Source organism: Lepisma saccharinum, chromosome 3, assembly GCF_977018435.1.
Source record: "Lepisma saccharinum chromosome 3, izLepSacc3.1, whole genome shotgun sequence".
NCBI lineage: Eukaryota > Metazoa > Arthropoda > Insecta > Zygentoma > Lepismatidae > Lepisma > Lepisma saccharinum.
The window spans coordinates 117972530-117988151 of record NC_139231.1 but is presented as its reverse complement, the minus strand read 5'-3'; the positions used below and the strand labels follow the sequence as shown (position 1 = coordinate 117988151).

General features: G+C 39.8%; 2 protein-coding genes across 6 annotated transcripts in view; both read right to left on the bottom strand.

The window, feature by feature from the left end:
- Window positions 1–15622, bottom strand: part of LOC145985353 (inositol 1,4,5-triphosphate receptor associated 2-like) — a 283782-nt gene that overhangs the window by 13022 nt on the left and 255138 nt on the right. For all 5 annotated transcript variants that reach the window (XM_083119265.1, XM_083119264.1, XM_083119263.1 and 2 more), the window contains 4 exons: window positions 5294–5434; window positions 2118–2228; window positions 831–949; window positions 78–195 (listed from right to left, as the gene is read on the bottom strand). In XM_083119265.1, the coding sequence (XP_082975391.1) occupies window positions 78–195; window positions 831–949; window positions 2118–2228; window positions 5294–5434 (489 nt within the window). The remainder of the gene's footprint in view (window positions 1–77; window positions 196–830; window positions 950–2117; window positions 2229–5293; window positions 5435–15622) is intronic.
- LOC145985352 (nuclear pore complex protein Nup155-like) lies at window positions 10921–15240 on the bottom strand. Its single transcript, XM_083119262.1, has one exon. The coding sequence runs from the start codon at window positions 15124–15126 to the stop codon at window positions 11083–11085; it is 4044 nt and encodes a 1347-aa protein (XP_082975388.1). The 5' UTR covers window positions 15127–15240; the 3' UTR covers window positions 10921–11082.

Here is a 15622-nt window from a genome sequence, read left to right as displayed (position 1 = left end):
ATGTATTTTCACTTCCATAATTCCTTTGCCATCCCTTAATTTTATGCAATAAAATATTTTTACATAATAATATTTACCAATTTGGTAGCTCCAACTAGTGACTGAAGAGATCTGTATCGTGAAGTTCGTAACTGTGCCTCATCACCATGATCAACATTTTCCTCTTGAATAAGGTTGTTTTCAGCTAGGAATCGTCTGGAAGAAATGAAAGGTGAAGTGCATTAGTTTCAAATGTTTTCTAAATAATGAAAATACAGTTTGCCATATTACTAACTTTGACCGTGATCTGAAATAGGGTGCTCCAAGCACTAAACCTGAACAAATGGGGTGCGTAAAAAATATATTGATATGAGACAAATTTGATTTCAGAAATGCAATAATTTCTCACATATCACACGAAACTTTGAATATTAATATTAGAAAATTGAATTTTTGTGAAGAGTTTTGCATCTATTGTAAGGCTGACAAATAAATAGTAGTGCACAAACCTTTAGCTTTTTACAGAAATTAAGCTTTAGGTATTTCTTTCATTAAGATAAATCGTTGTATATGATTGAAATAATGTTGCTCTTTATTAATAACTCCACATAAGAATTGCACTGTGTGGCAGCTTATATGAAAAATATCTAGAAAAAGTAAGACTTCCATATTTTTACCTTTCTTATAGTTTTGTGTAAATAAGTATATACAGTTGATAGAAAGAAGTAAAAGTATTATCCAATTTTTGTTATCCTTTTATAACTTTAAAAAATATCTATGCATAATACATAACTGCAACACTGCAAAATACCTACTGTTCAGTAAACTTTGTTTCCAAGATTTGAACTCACCGTGCATCTTCAAGCTCTTGATGTTCTTTTTCGTACAGCCTCTTCAAGTTTTCCACATGTAGAAGCATGATTTCTATTGCTCGAGATACCCTATTTTCTTGCTGAACAGCTCCGAACATCTGAAAAATAGGTATCCTTTGTTATTTAATTTAATAGTAGAAATATGAGCTCCATTTAATTGTTAACCTACTCATCAAATAAACACCAGTTCAGTGGCCAAGCATGTTAAGTGCTTCATTTTGATGTCCTTGGGTTTGAATCACGGCCTGGCCATGATGTTCTTAGTGAGCGTCCTTTTATCAATTTCTCATCCTTACAGCGATTAGCCGGCCTCCCTGATGGCACTGTGGTAACGTCATTGCCTTGTAATCAAGGGGTCCTGGGTTGGATACCCGGTGGAGGCACATAGGGGTCCGGATCCAACTTTAAACTGTAGGTCCAGTCTTGATTAGCCTTTCTGTGCATAAAGTGGACTTAAAACAACATTTCGATTCAATTCATAGCGATTAGCCAAAATGACAGCAAAGCAATGCTAAATAACAAAAAATACATATACAAATTTAAGTCAGTAATTATATTTTGGACAGAAATTGTAACAATACGCCAAGAACTTACTTTCAATGTCTTGTGATTAACTAAAGAGCTGCATTTGGCACAGCAGTATTACTGACAAATGCAGTTCTGGAGGGAAAACAAAATATTTCACAAAGAGGCCAAGAATTTTGAAGACACCGTGTTTACTGGAGATCTAATTTGAGTTTATAACAACAGTAGCCCTTGATATGTGTGTGTGTGTGTGTGTGTGTGTAGGACTGTAGTACAATGATTCAATATTTCATTCAAAATTTTTCCAACCTAATAATGCTTTTGAGGAAATAAACTTCATGGCACAGCACACATCATGCCCCTCGAGCGAGGGTCAAGACATGTCTTGTAGGTTTTTATTGGGTGCCACATGGTCCACCACTTACTATTATTTAGCTTCCTAAACTGGAGTCTGTTACTATTACCTTCAAGAAACTCCCTAATTGTTCCTGATGCTTGGTCAGTTCCAAAAGTTTAAAGGCTCTGCTGAAACCTCTCATACCAAAGGCAAGAATGACCCTTCAGCTATGTTGGAAGCCCAATAAATAAACAGTAATTAAGGATCAAATTTTTAACTGTTTAATTTCATTTTAAAGCACAATGATTAATTATTTTCTTGGAATTACACTAGAAGTAATTCTCGTAAACTACTAAGATATGTCGGTGCACAAAACATTACCATCAGAAATGATTGAAACTTACTTCTGCTGAACTGGACACTCTTTCAGTAGATTGTTGTAGGACATCCACTTGCCTCTGAATCTTATTTAATAGCTCACTTGTTTCCACATTTATACAAAGATGGTTCAAGTCCTGCAATTACAAATACAGCACCAATTATGGTTATTAATTTATTATATGGAATGGAAGAATATGTGGTAACTGAACAATTAAGGTAGTATTTATAGTTTTAAGCCTAGAATATTTTATTGAGTTAGTGTTACATACACATATATTTATTAAAAAAAAAAAATTGTAAACAGAAGACCTAGTGCTGATTATCAATGTGTGTGTGTGTGTGTGTGTGTGTGTGTGTCAGTGTTCTTGTACAAGTGCCTTTGGAGATCACCCAGCTCCTCACATCTAGCGGAGATGTTTTGAGTTATTTTTCCTATCATCCCCTTTGCTTGTTTCACAAACTATTTATGGTGTTCAATAGTGTGCTGTGTATTTGTGCCTTCCAATGTAGCTTATTTGTAGCCTGGCTCATCTGTTAGTTATTCGTAGTCTCAGCACATTACTTTCTGGATAATTTTAAGAGTTGCATTGGAGTTTATAAGATACATCATTTTGAATCCTGGTATATTTATTATTACATGTACAGTGTTCAGATTGCTTCACTTGTTCAAATGTATTACAACAATGTCATTTATAAAAATATTGTGTTGACTATCGAGTACATGCTAATAATTAGTTGTTTCATGGCAACAATCAAGGCATAACAAGTGAACATTCCAATCATTTTATTTTAATTTTTTATGCTCTTGTCAGTATCAATTCTTTCACTGATGATGCTTCATTTTACAAGAATGTCAGCACTGATCATGATAAAATCTAGGAACAAATCAAACGTAAATATCTTGTTTGAGATCAGATTGTAAAGGGAACCTTACATTCTTTTTGTGGTAGTCTTTCCTGTTCTAATCCAGTGGAGGCACACAGTAGTTTCAATCTTACTTAAAACTGTAGGTCCAACCCCAATTATCCTATCTGTGCATAAAGTGGACTCAAAAATCAACTCAAATCTTCCCTGCTCTTACACCTTATTTTTTAAAATTACCTTACCGCCTCAACACAGTGAAGTTGTTATTATGTGTTCAACTAATGTTTTCTTAAAAGAAAGATGGATGCAATATTATCAATTTAGAGTGGAAGAGTGGTTAGTGCAGCATGCTACAAAGCCAGGGGTCCTGAGTTCAAATCCTGGTCTGGGCATGAATGTTTGTGAGATTCCCTTCATCAATTTCACCATATCATCACTCATCCTCATCTTACTAGATTATCCAAAACTGGCAGAAAAGTGAAGTAAAAGACACCAAATCAGTCAATCAAAAATCCTATCAGATCTGAAATATTTATTCAACTTTGCATCTAATTTTGTTTGAGGTTTCTTCCTATATATGTACTGTGACATTCTTAAACCTATAAATTATTTTCTTAAAACTATAGGTCTTACAAGTTAGATCATACAGCACAAAAAATAAATGAAAAGATTTTCTGTATTAAAAAGCTACAAAATAAGTAGAAAATTAATGAATTAAAGTATCATGGAGCAGTATAGCAAATTGAGAAAATCTGACATTAGTGGAAGTTAATATTTTTAATGTAGTTTGGTGTTACAAAGTAAAGTTCACCTCTATTTAAACATCACAATATGTGATGCATTCAATTAAAATAAAGGAATTCAACAACAGATTATGACAAATACAAGCAAGGTGAACAAGATAGTGATCACGACCACATGTAATAACTGTTTGAACTTTTATATTTATAGGTGCTACAAAATAGGTGCCGAAATCTCAAGTGAAAATTTGTTACTCTTTTCTCCCAGGAGACTTGAACCAGCATGCATCCTGTAGCCTTTACCCAAAGCCTTAGACTGCATGGCCACCATGCACGACATTAGCAATAGATTGAACCAGCTAAAGTATAGGCCAGGTGGTGCTGCAAATAAATCTGAAAATCTCTGAGGGAAGTCTTGCAGCGTTATCTTTAATGGCAGATTTTATATATTGAATTTAAACTAGCACCTATTTTAATAAGCACTGAAATAAAATAAAATATATTGTAAAGAAGTTCACAATTTTGTTTATAGGAAAGGAAGAGACTATCAACTACATTTGCTGAGGCCAACTAATTTGGAGATTGTGAAAATGAACAAGCAACATGCAAAAATGAGGTAACATTAAGATAAGAAAGTGAAACAAGAGTTTCCTTAGTTTGGTAGCTGGTTGGTTGATTAGTTGGTATGGATTATTGCATAGTCAACTGGTGGGAAAGTTAGTAAATAGATTACGTGGATTGTAGGCAGGCAAGTTAACTCATGTACAGGTAAGGTAGGTAGTTCAGTTCCTTGTTTCCTTGGCAGAGTCATATGATTAGTGAATATGTGTGTGTATGATAATTCATTTCTAAGTAGATGACTGGGAATTTTACTTAGTCAGACTTAGGCTGTCGGGCCACATCAGGTCCATCAGCATAGGCTGTCGGGCCACACCCGGACCGTCAGGCATAGGCTGTTGCCGACATCGGGTCCGTCAGCCATAGGCTCTTGCCGACATCGGGGCTGCCGCCAGGATAGGCTCTTGCCGACATCGGGTCCACAAATTATGTTCGCTGTTAGGTAATGAATGTACTACATAAAGTATGCAGGTGCTAGCTAGAGTAGATGGGCACATATGTTGTTTAAATAAGTAAATAAGTACATAATTAGTTTGGTCAGGAGTTAGATTGGGCTACATTTAGCTGTAAGTAGATGTATAGTATATTATATTTGTTGTAGGTAAACGGGTAGTTGATTTTATTACCCATCTAATGAGTTGATCATTTTGTAATTAGGTGTATTTCTTGTTCAATCAGTGAATGGGTTGCTTAGTTAGTAGTTCTATGTGCATGTCTGTCAATAAGTCAGTGAGGAGGCAGTAGACAATTAGGCACTCGACAGGCAAATCTGTTAAGGAAGGTTAGGTAATTGGGTGAATCCCTGTACTTCAATATTAAGTATTTTTTATTGCTTGTTAATAAGTTGGGAAAAGTAACTGATAAAATGTTCCAGGTTAGAATTAGACCTTTAATATTGTATATTATATATTACTTGTGTTACTTTCTACCTTTCTACTTTGGATAAATTTTGAAAGATACAATATGTTTATTCTTACATTCAATGCCGATTTTAGCTGATTAATCTCAGCATCCATATTCTTCTCCGACAAGTCTCGTTGTCGCTGTTGCAGTTCAAGACGATTTTCAAGAGTGATTTTATCAGTCTTGAAGGCAAGTGAAAGGCTAGTGAATTTCGTCTGAAATGAGAAAAGAAATATAAGATGTATACAACAATTATAATTATTAATCCACACGTAAAACCAATACATACCCGACATTCAGTGGCATACCAAACAGTGATAGTTCCAGAAGCGAGTGGGGAAAGGGAGCTGATGCCCCAGATTGGACTGCCCTGCCCAGGTATTTGTTAAGGGTGACTGGGTATTATGCCTTTTTTATTTAGCACTTAAGCACTTGCTTTGCTATACTTTTCTGCATTCAATGTTCTTTTTTAAGGAAATTTTGGCCAAATGAGGGACTGTGATCCCCACAATCCCATCCTGGGCATGCCACTGGCCACCTTTATGAATATTTTATATCATATTAAATATCTTGATGTTTGAATTATTTCTTTAACCATATTTTCATATAAATGTGTCATTTACACTTTTAATAAATCGCTAATAATTTGCGTTTCTCACTTGATCTCAGTTTCATAAATTTTGATTTTATTTTAATTTAAAAACATATTTTTACTTTGAGCGGCTGCCTTGGAATAAAATAGGAAATAAGCTTATGACTTCAAAGTTTGCTTGGTGTGCTGGTTTATTTTTTCTTTTATTTTCGTTTTTTAGCCGTTTCTTTCACTTTTGGCTAATTGCAACAATGAGGATGAGTGATAATATGATGAAACTGATGAAGGAACACTCATAAAGCAGGCCCATGCCCAGGTAGAGATTCGAACCCGGTACCCCTGGAGTCATAGCGCACTTTGATAACTACACCGTAACGGAGATCGGTTTGGTGAACTGGTAATGGGTGTCAAACACCATTTCCAAACATATCATTCAACACGGCAAGGGTAGGTAAAAAATATACTCCATGGATCACAGATAATGTAAAACTAGTAATGAAACTCAGGGATAATGCCTTACGTAAATTTAAACGAACAAATAACCCACACGACTGGCTACAATACAAGGACCTGCGTAACTTCACAACGTCAATTACAAGGCAGGAAAAGAAAGCATATTTCACATCCCATATAAACAGCAGAAATATGAACACACGTGGTACCTGGCAAAAATTAAAAGATTTAGGTATTGTTGATAAAACCGTATAAAGTCTAAGAGCGGGGATCGTAGATAGGCTATGACAGCCTTTAGCCACTCGCTTGTTAGGCGAGAGGAACGTTGTAAAAGGAAAGGGGGTAGCTCTGGAGAGCACGTCGACACTTAACTACAAGGGGACTAGCCCCGTAAGTAAGAACACACGGACATATATTTAAACACTACCTTTGACTGAACAGGCAGGGGAAGGAAAGACAAGGAATGTTCGTTACCTGGAGTTCTACGGCGATCTCTTCTCCGCTGGTCCTTGGATCGACGTGGTCCTACTCTGAAACAAAACGGACGAGGGAGCAACTCCGGGCTCCAAACTCTGTACTTTCGCCGACCGATATTCTAACGATAACTTTAACTTCCCGATTGTTCGTTTGCTCTTTTTTCTGAACTTACGATGCCTGTGGAGCTCTCTCGCGTAAACTGCAAACAACTAGCAACGGATTTCTTTTGTAACAACTACTTCTCTGGCGAAAAACGGAAGACAACTAAGACTGAGATTTTCTCACGCGACCTATTTATGTGAAATTCGAACTATCGGCCGTTACGACGGTTGCTTCGATCGCGTCCTCTCGCAACGGCAATCCTGAGGAAGAACGCTGATTCCTGATTTCATTTCTAATGCAATGTCAGCGGAGTTTTTCCAACTCCGCTGAAGGACGCTGTCGCGATGAGCTTTTAAGAAGCTATTTTCCAATGCTTCAGCGGGACCCTTTTTATAACGTGATTAGCTTATTTATTTATGATACCCGGGTCCTAGGTTCGATTCACGTCTGCGGCGTGATACGGCACACCGCTCTGGGGCAAAAAATTAGGTTCACGTAGGGAAGTTAATTTTTTGAAAACCTGCTGCTTAAAAATAAAAAAAAAATGGGCGCGACTATTCATCCTGGAGGGAAGTTAATTTCGTGTGTAGACCTGCTGCCTAAATTGAAAAAAAAAATGTCGCGACTACCCATCCTGTCCAGTCAAGGATAGAAGCAAGTATATTTGAATAAAAACCAGAGAACATACAAAAAGGCAAGAATGGGTATACAACCAAAAAATAAACACAACATAATATCATGCAGAACCTAATTCTAAACCGATGTGTTACATACTGAACCGATTTGCGGTTCGCGAGACTGACGGCGTGCGTCTTATGACTCTCGGGTGGCGCTGACAGAGCAATCTCTCGTGTCAGCGCTGACGACGAACTTATTTATCACATGTCACTCGGCACGCGCTGAAGCACATGACACCGGAGCACACGAAAGCACTGTAAGCACACGGAAGATAAAATGTATCCTTGATTCCTGAGCAAGGGTAATTCCATTGCGCATCGTTCGGAAAACACGGAGATTGTTTATACCCCTTTAACGGGGGGATGTCTATATCACCTATAACAAAAACTAAAAAAAAAACTTGGTATCAATACCCAAGAAAAAAATCATGCAATAAGATACAAAAGTAGAGACCTGAAGGGTTTACAAGCAATGATATATTTTTAAATATCTTACACAAGGAAGGTGAAATTGAAATATTTAATATATGTACATGGGATGATTTGCTTCCCAAAAAATCAATGTCTTTTGATTTGATACACAGAATTTGAAAAGTATTAACATTAGTGGCAGAAATTTACGTTCAAATTGTTCAAGTCTTTCTGCCGGTCTGAAAAAAAACTGTTTCCCGAGGTACACTGCAAGTTTGTGTTTTTGACATATAGTCAGAGGGAAACAGAAAAAAAGACACTTAGTTAGCGTTCTTTATGCACAGCTGAAGGATACTCCATTAGCAATCGCGATGGCGAGCGTTCATTGGTAATGGAGATCGGCGAACTGTTCTTGCAGATCCGGCGATGGGAGTCGAACACATGAGCACACGACGACGCGATACACACACACACGACACACGCACAGCTGAGATCCTGGAAAAAGGAACGAAGGTTATCCTATAAGTCCGGATAACGTCACCGAAAGGCTATTCCTGGAAGAAAGTTCTGGCTCGCATACAGTGGGAGTCCAGGAGGAACAGACACGCGAAAACGGCACTGGTAGAGCGTCCATTTTCACAGATTTCGGTGTACGGCGTGAGGGAACGCATGAGTGAGCGTGAGGAGGTCCACCAAGAAGTGGCCGTATGCAGGTCGAAGGTCGATGAGGAGACCCGAACACACGAACGCGCGCGATGTATGTTGGGCAAGCCTGGATCAGGTGTCGAACCCAAGAACATGTATGACGAATCTTGGCAATCTGGAAAAAGGGGGGGGGGGTAACACTGTTGACTGCAAAAGTAGGTGCTTCCCGCTGGGGTCGAAATGAAGCACTGGACGACGCACTTGGAGGAGAGATGTGGTGCGGAGATGGGCACTGGGTCCAAATGGTGAAAACTCGACGAGGGGGGTGGGTCCTGGAGTGGACAGACGGACAGCGGCGGCAACGTGAATCCTGAAGTGTGACGTTAGCACATTGGTGAACTGATGCGGGGGCACTGGGCGTTGCTGGTCACGAAGTTAAGGACTCAGGAGGGGGGGTTCCGATGGCGCTGGGTCCTCCTTGGCTCGGGAACCTGAAGAGTAGTGGTGGGGCCGCTGGTGATATCTGGTTGCAAGCCACTGTGGGAAGGTGTTAGCCACACACCTGGGACGTTCCTGGGGGGGGGGGTGTCGCTGGGACGAACGGATGACACTTGGGGGGTCATCTGGCTGCTACTGTTCTGGAACGGGGGAATCCATTCGGGGGTCCTGGTGAGTGCAGCCACGAACAACCACTGGGGTCTGCTAAATCTGGACAAGTTCCGGCGATTGCGGCCCAGGGACACGACGCTTAGCATGATGAGCCGTGGAGGGGGTTGAACGATGCACTTTTGTCCTGTGAGAGGGGAGACCTCTTTTGTAGTAGTCCTGGATAATCTTCTGGCCGTGACGTAAGGGGAGGTCACAGCCTCCTGGAGCACTCTGGAAGTCTGGAATCCCTCCCTTCATGGGGCGCCGGATTCGCCCGTGAAAGTCCATGAATAAATCCGGGCCTCAGTGGGTTGCGAGGTGGCACGAACATAGGTTAGCGTGTAGGAGAGAGAAGTTAGTAAAAACAAAAGAGGTGATACCTGTTCAGTCATGATGGGGGTCTATAAACTTATAAATATAAAAAGGGGTTTAAAACCTAAAAACTGTAAGCGAAACGCAAAACATGTATCGCGACTAGCACGTAGATTGTTACCACGGAATTTAGTCGGAAGAAACCGGTTGGTTCCGGGTTCGATAACAGAAATACAGGAAATATCCTGTTAACGCAGCATTCCAAAAAATTAAAATAAAAACTGTAACTGGGAGGTTGGAAACTAAAACGTCATGGAGTGGAATATCGCGATTGAGGGAATTATTCAACTGCTGTAGTGCCAGCGTCATGTCAGTCCAGTCCGGAAAAACCAGGCCCGTAAAGTTAACAGACTCGTCCGTAAACATTTTAACAGGTCGGGGTTCTATGTAGGCGTCGGCCATAGGGCGAGTGTGCATAATTTCATCGTCAAAAATGAGTTGGTCAAATTGACTGTAATTCAAGAAAACAGTGCGACCGGGAAGTACTTCAATAGTGCGACGTGTATGGATTTTACCGTTAAGAAGCTGAGAGGAAATGAATTTACCAATACCGGCAACAAGTATGCCGTGGCGTGACCGGGTTTTACGGAGTTCGGGGCCAGAGTGAGACTTAATCTCCATGGCACATCCTTCGGTGGAATTGATGTCCACTAAATTTTGCAAACACGTGACGTGGGGGTCTATAGATAGTTCCGTATGGTGGCACACGTAAAGGAAGTTAGTAAATTTACATGCACTGGCGATAATTTCCACAAAACGGGGCGCGCCATTCTGCATCACCCTGTATGTCAATTCCGGGATTCGAACACGGGACCAGTGGCCCTGCTGATAGGATCCCAAATTAATTGCACGGTACACCGGAGAAATCGCGTCCAAGGGGAGCAAGGGGGTCTCTAGTAAGAGATGAAAGGAATTCGTATCGACGTCATATGTGATTAAGTAGACATTGGTCAGGGCGTAAAACAACCCAACATCAGTGGTGTACAGTGTGGTTTTAAATTGGGGGTGCCCTTGAATAAAAATGCGAAGCCAAGTCGGGGTAAGAATATGGTATGATAATTTATTTAAAGACATATAAATATAAATACGAATAATAAAAATAAAAGGGGTCTAAAATAAATCCAAAACACAGGGGGCAATAAGGCGATATGGATGTTCCTTCACAACGGCGTAAATGCTATGGGTAATAAGAGTCGTTGCGATTAGGCAAAGGCATCGGTGTAAACGACGCTTGATGAAGGGAATGGGACCTGTTGCAAAATGGTAAACAGTGTTTATGAAAAGGTGTAAAAAAAAACATCCTTTCAGTTTAAATGACAACTCATTTTTAAAATGCATACGAAAAATTAATTATTTGTCTTACATGAATATGTTTAAAAAATTATGTATCAAAATATAATAACAAATAAAGTCTTAGAACATTACTTTCATTGACATTTTCTTTGGATAATTACATTAATGGAAGACAGCATATGATCTAATGTGTTCATGACATTCTTGTTAAGCTAGCCTGAATACTACGGAAATGTCGAATCATTTCATCTGAGTCTGGCATGTGATACAGTTCTGATAAGCAATAGGCAACCATGTCCTGGCATCTTGTGACCACGGTTTTCCTATCCATACTTTCCACTATCCTGGGATTCTTTGTGAAGTGATTGATGAACTGGGCAACTACTTGAAATACACGTAACTTTTTATTTTCTCTAACCCAATAGTTGGAAGTTGACTGAAGCATGCTGCAGTATGTTTCAAGAATATCTACAAAGGAAACTCCCATGTTCATAAAGGCAGTAAACACCACAGACAGATCGGCATCTAACTGGCTTGAATGGACCTCCAAATTTTGAATCAGGTAAGATACAGGAAAGCACCTTCGCGATGACACATAAACCTGTCCCAGAGCAACAACTTTGCCCAGTAACACTGACATCTTTGTGCTATCAGCAGCTGTTGGGTACTTTTTTAGTTCTTTTTCTATAATGTTTCTCCATATATCTTCAATTAAATCAATATCATAGTGGCCTGAGCACTCCACCATCGTAAGTTTGCATTCCCATAAATCAAAGCGTTCAGCATATTCTTGGTACAGCTTAGATATATCAATTAATCCACTATTAAGGTTAACAATTGCTTCCTCAGCCAATCTATGGGTTCCTTTCAGCGCAGTTACTTCATTTAGTATTTGCTCTTGGATGCGGGCCACCTCAATAGCATCTTCTATTTCATGTAAGAAGGCACCAAGCGAAGGAGCATATCCACTTCTTTCACTCTTTAAGCAAAGATTAGCCTGTGCAAGGTATGAGATGCGCTCCCTTAACGTTATGCTGCTTCCTGGTTTTTGAGCAAGTTTGTACAGAATCTTGGCAGCTTCTTCGTGTTTGTTCTTCAGTTCACAGTATTTCCACAGTACATCAAATATCTGAATTGCATCTGGGTTTTGTTCTGTTTTCCTCATCAAGTAAAATTCCAAACTTGGCTGCGTTACTCTGATAAGTTTATCACACATGTTCTTTTCAACCATCCAACTGTATATGGCCACGTGGAGCAACTCGTCTGAAGATGAAAGAGCTACTCGGATAATCTGGGTTACGTAATTCTCTGCTTCAGAAGGTGTCAGTTGAATTTCTTGGGCAGGAGGAAGTGAAAAAGACTCTGAGAGGATTGATGGTGTCTGGTGTGGAAGAACACTTGTATTGTACAATTGATCCAAAACAATTGTAACTTCTTTGTAACAGTCCATCCTTTTCATGTAAGCATCATATCCTTGCTGGTCTTCTCGAGGCTCTTTGTTCTTGTAGTAATGTACAGCTATATTCTTTGGATCCAGTTTGTTTGCCGTTGTCATACACAGATCTAATATGCCATCATAGAAATGACTTCCAGCAAATTGTTTACATACCACAGGAAGATTAAGTTGTGGTGCAACTTCTTTACATAATGCTAGTGCTGACTGCAGCAATGCTTCTCTTTCATCCTTGTTTAGCTCCTTTCTTGCATTCATTAATATTTCATTTGCCTTTGAGCACACAGCATCTTCATTTCTGTAGAGAGTGGGGCACACTTCACGAAGTCTTGAACTAATAGAATCAACAGATGCACTGTCACCAAGGTAGCTATTTATAATGCTGCTAATTAACAATGCACACATTTCTTGTCCTGCAAGCATGAGGTCCCTAAACGTCATGGACAAAAGCTGATTTTGTTGCTCCTTATCCAATCCTCCAGTAACAATGTGAAACTGATGTTCGCAGATGACCTTCCACATGCCAAGAACTTCGCATGCATGCATCACAAAAACTTTTACAGCATCCAACGATTGTTTTTCTCTCAGCTGAGCCTCTTGATCCATGTTCCGTGGTGTGCTCGGGGTCGTCATACTCTGAGAAACATTTGCTCCTGATCCTGACATTTGAGCATTCAATGCAATAAGAGTCAGCTGTGTGTTCCTTTCCAAAAAGGCTTTCAAAGACTGAAGGTAACTTAATATTGAGCTAATCCCTTCTGCTGTCACAGAACTTGTAATATACTGAGTTTTTGACGCTGGCACGGATATCTTCAAAACTGTTCTCAAATTCCACATGGGTCGTAATATTCGTCCCACATATAAGTACAAACCATTGTGTCTTGCTGAGTAATTGACAACTGGGCCACTGTCAGATAGCTGGGAAGGAGCAAGAGCTGGGGATGTATGGGAATATGGTGTTGACATTGCTGCAGGTGCAAAACCTGTAGGTGAAAAAGGTGCAGTTCCCCCTTGTGGTCCAAAACGAGCTGCTTTAGGTTCACCTCCATAGAGAAAGTATGCTCTGGTAGCCCATTCACTAACCTGTATATTGTGGTTGTGTTCCATGCAAGCAAGTGCAAGACTTGTTGCACAAGCTTGTTCTTCCTTTTGATTTTTGAAATAAGTCTTAACAACTTCTGTATCTGGTCCTCGGTTTTCCACCAAAAGCTGCCTTAGCAAGTCTATAGGTCTCAAAATAGTAATGATATGAGAACCCTGAGCTGTAAGCAGCACATATCTTCTCGGAGGTGTCATGTGCTGTGACACAACTAATGGTGGTTCGGGCATGGTAGGCTGTTGAACTGGGTTCATAATCTGTAGCATGTTCTTCTCAGTGAGCAACAACGAATCCTCTGGAGGCTCTTCAGCAACAGCCCAGCAAACCCCATCCAACGGCATCACAGTCTGCACTTCACAAATAAATGACAAGAATGGATACGGATCACTACTTAGGCACCACAGAATGTCATTGCCTCCCCCCGGAGCTGTGACAAGAATCAAGTTCCCTTTTCTGTAGTGAGCTGAATGCACATTGTTTGGTCTGTGGGCTGGTGCATTAGCTGCAAAGCCAGGTGGAAGTCTCACGTGACACAACTGTAATGTATAAGGTTGAAGGCTTGGACTCGATATAGATGAAGTTGTAAAGTACATCCGAACTCCAGATTGCGCTACCGCAACAAGGTTAAGATAAAGTGACTCTCTTGCTTCTATGGCTGAAATGCTAACGATTGGTTTGAAATTCTGGCTCTCAATTGTCCTAACGAAATGCACTGCATAATGTACAATTGCAGTCTGAGAAAGACTTGCTACTCTGCTGGTACTGACTCCTTTCTGGCCTAAATAGTACACCTCAAGCGTACCCTTCTCACTCCGAGTGTACAGTATATTCCTACTGTTGTCCACATCAATTTGAACGATAGGATCCTCTTCATAAAATGCCATGTTCAAAAAGGATGGAATGAGAAACGACAGTGCACCTGTTGAATGGTTGTATTTTTTCCATCTTTTGCCAAACCAACTAACCTGTGTCTGGTAGTGTATTTCATAGAGACATCCATCTTTACCACCAAAAAACACTCTTCCGGATTGAGTGCAAGCAATTGTAACAACAACAACCCCATCAGTGGGTACAACAAACAACGGATCTGGCAGCAAATGCAGCTCCTGAAGAACTCCCTCACTTGATACTGTAAATGTCACACCCAAAAATATTATTTCAGATGTGGTACACAGAACAAGTAAATATTTAACAAAACTTTGGAATACATCAGGCTTGGGCTTCACTAATCCTACATTGACTATTGTTTCACTAAGACCATCAAAACAGGCCAAATCAGTTCCAAATTCATATGTCCAGATATAAATATCACTATCAATTGTAAGCCATGCTCTTCCAATTTCGGTGAACAAACCCATCATACAATGGCACTGCATATGACTAAAATGTTCAATCACTTCTGGAGGTAAGGGAAACTTCTTCACAGTCTGTAATTGCTTTAGGCTAGTTTGGTCCAATTGTTCATTATCATTAGTACTTGGATATTCCATATCATTCAACCCACTGACAGTAGGTGAGCCTTTTGGGGTTAGTCTCATTTGCTCAACCAATTGTGTAAAATTATTATCTCCTAGCATTTGTCTTTCCAGAGTTTTCCCTGCCATTTCCAGCATCTGGATCCGGACTTGGTATGGACTTGGCGTTTGTACTGGCAACTGGGACATTGTTACACTCCGATTGAACATACTTCCAAATTTAATGCCAAGCTCTTATTTTTGAAGAATAAAATAAAAAATCAAAGTAAAACACTGGTACCGCGAACCCATACAGTGGCGAATCAAATCAGACATAACACGCTTACTACCATTGTACCAAGTTTTTCATTTCTAATGCAATGTCAGCGGAGTTTTTCCAACTCCGCTGAAGGACGCTGTCGCGATGAGCTTTTAAGAAGCTATTTTCCAATGCTTCAGCGGGACCCTTTTTATAACGTGATTAGCTTATTTATTTATGATACCCGGGTCCTAGGTTCGATTCACGTCTGCGGCGTGATACGAAACTACAAATAATATTGATGCCCTTCCATCTAATCTTAGGGATGCAGATGTTATAAACAACCATTTTGTTAGTGTAACACAGAATCTGAATTTTTCTGAAACACTTATCCAAGAACAGTACAATTACTTCATGACAAACAGGAATGAGAATACCACAGATTTATGTTTCGCAATTAAAACAATA

Bases quoted from the DNA above. Each gene is read 5' to 3' on its own strand.
- LOC145985352 (XM_083119262.1), bottom strand. From the start codon at position 15,126: ATGTTCAATCGGAGTGTAACAATGTCCCAGTTGCCAGTACAAACGCCA.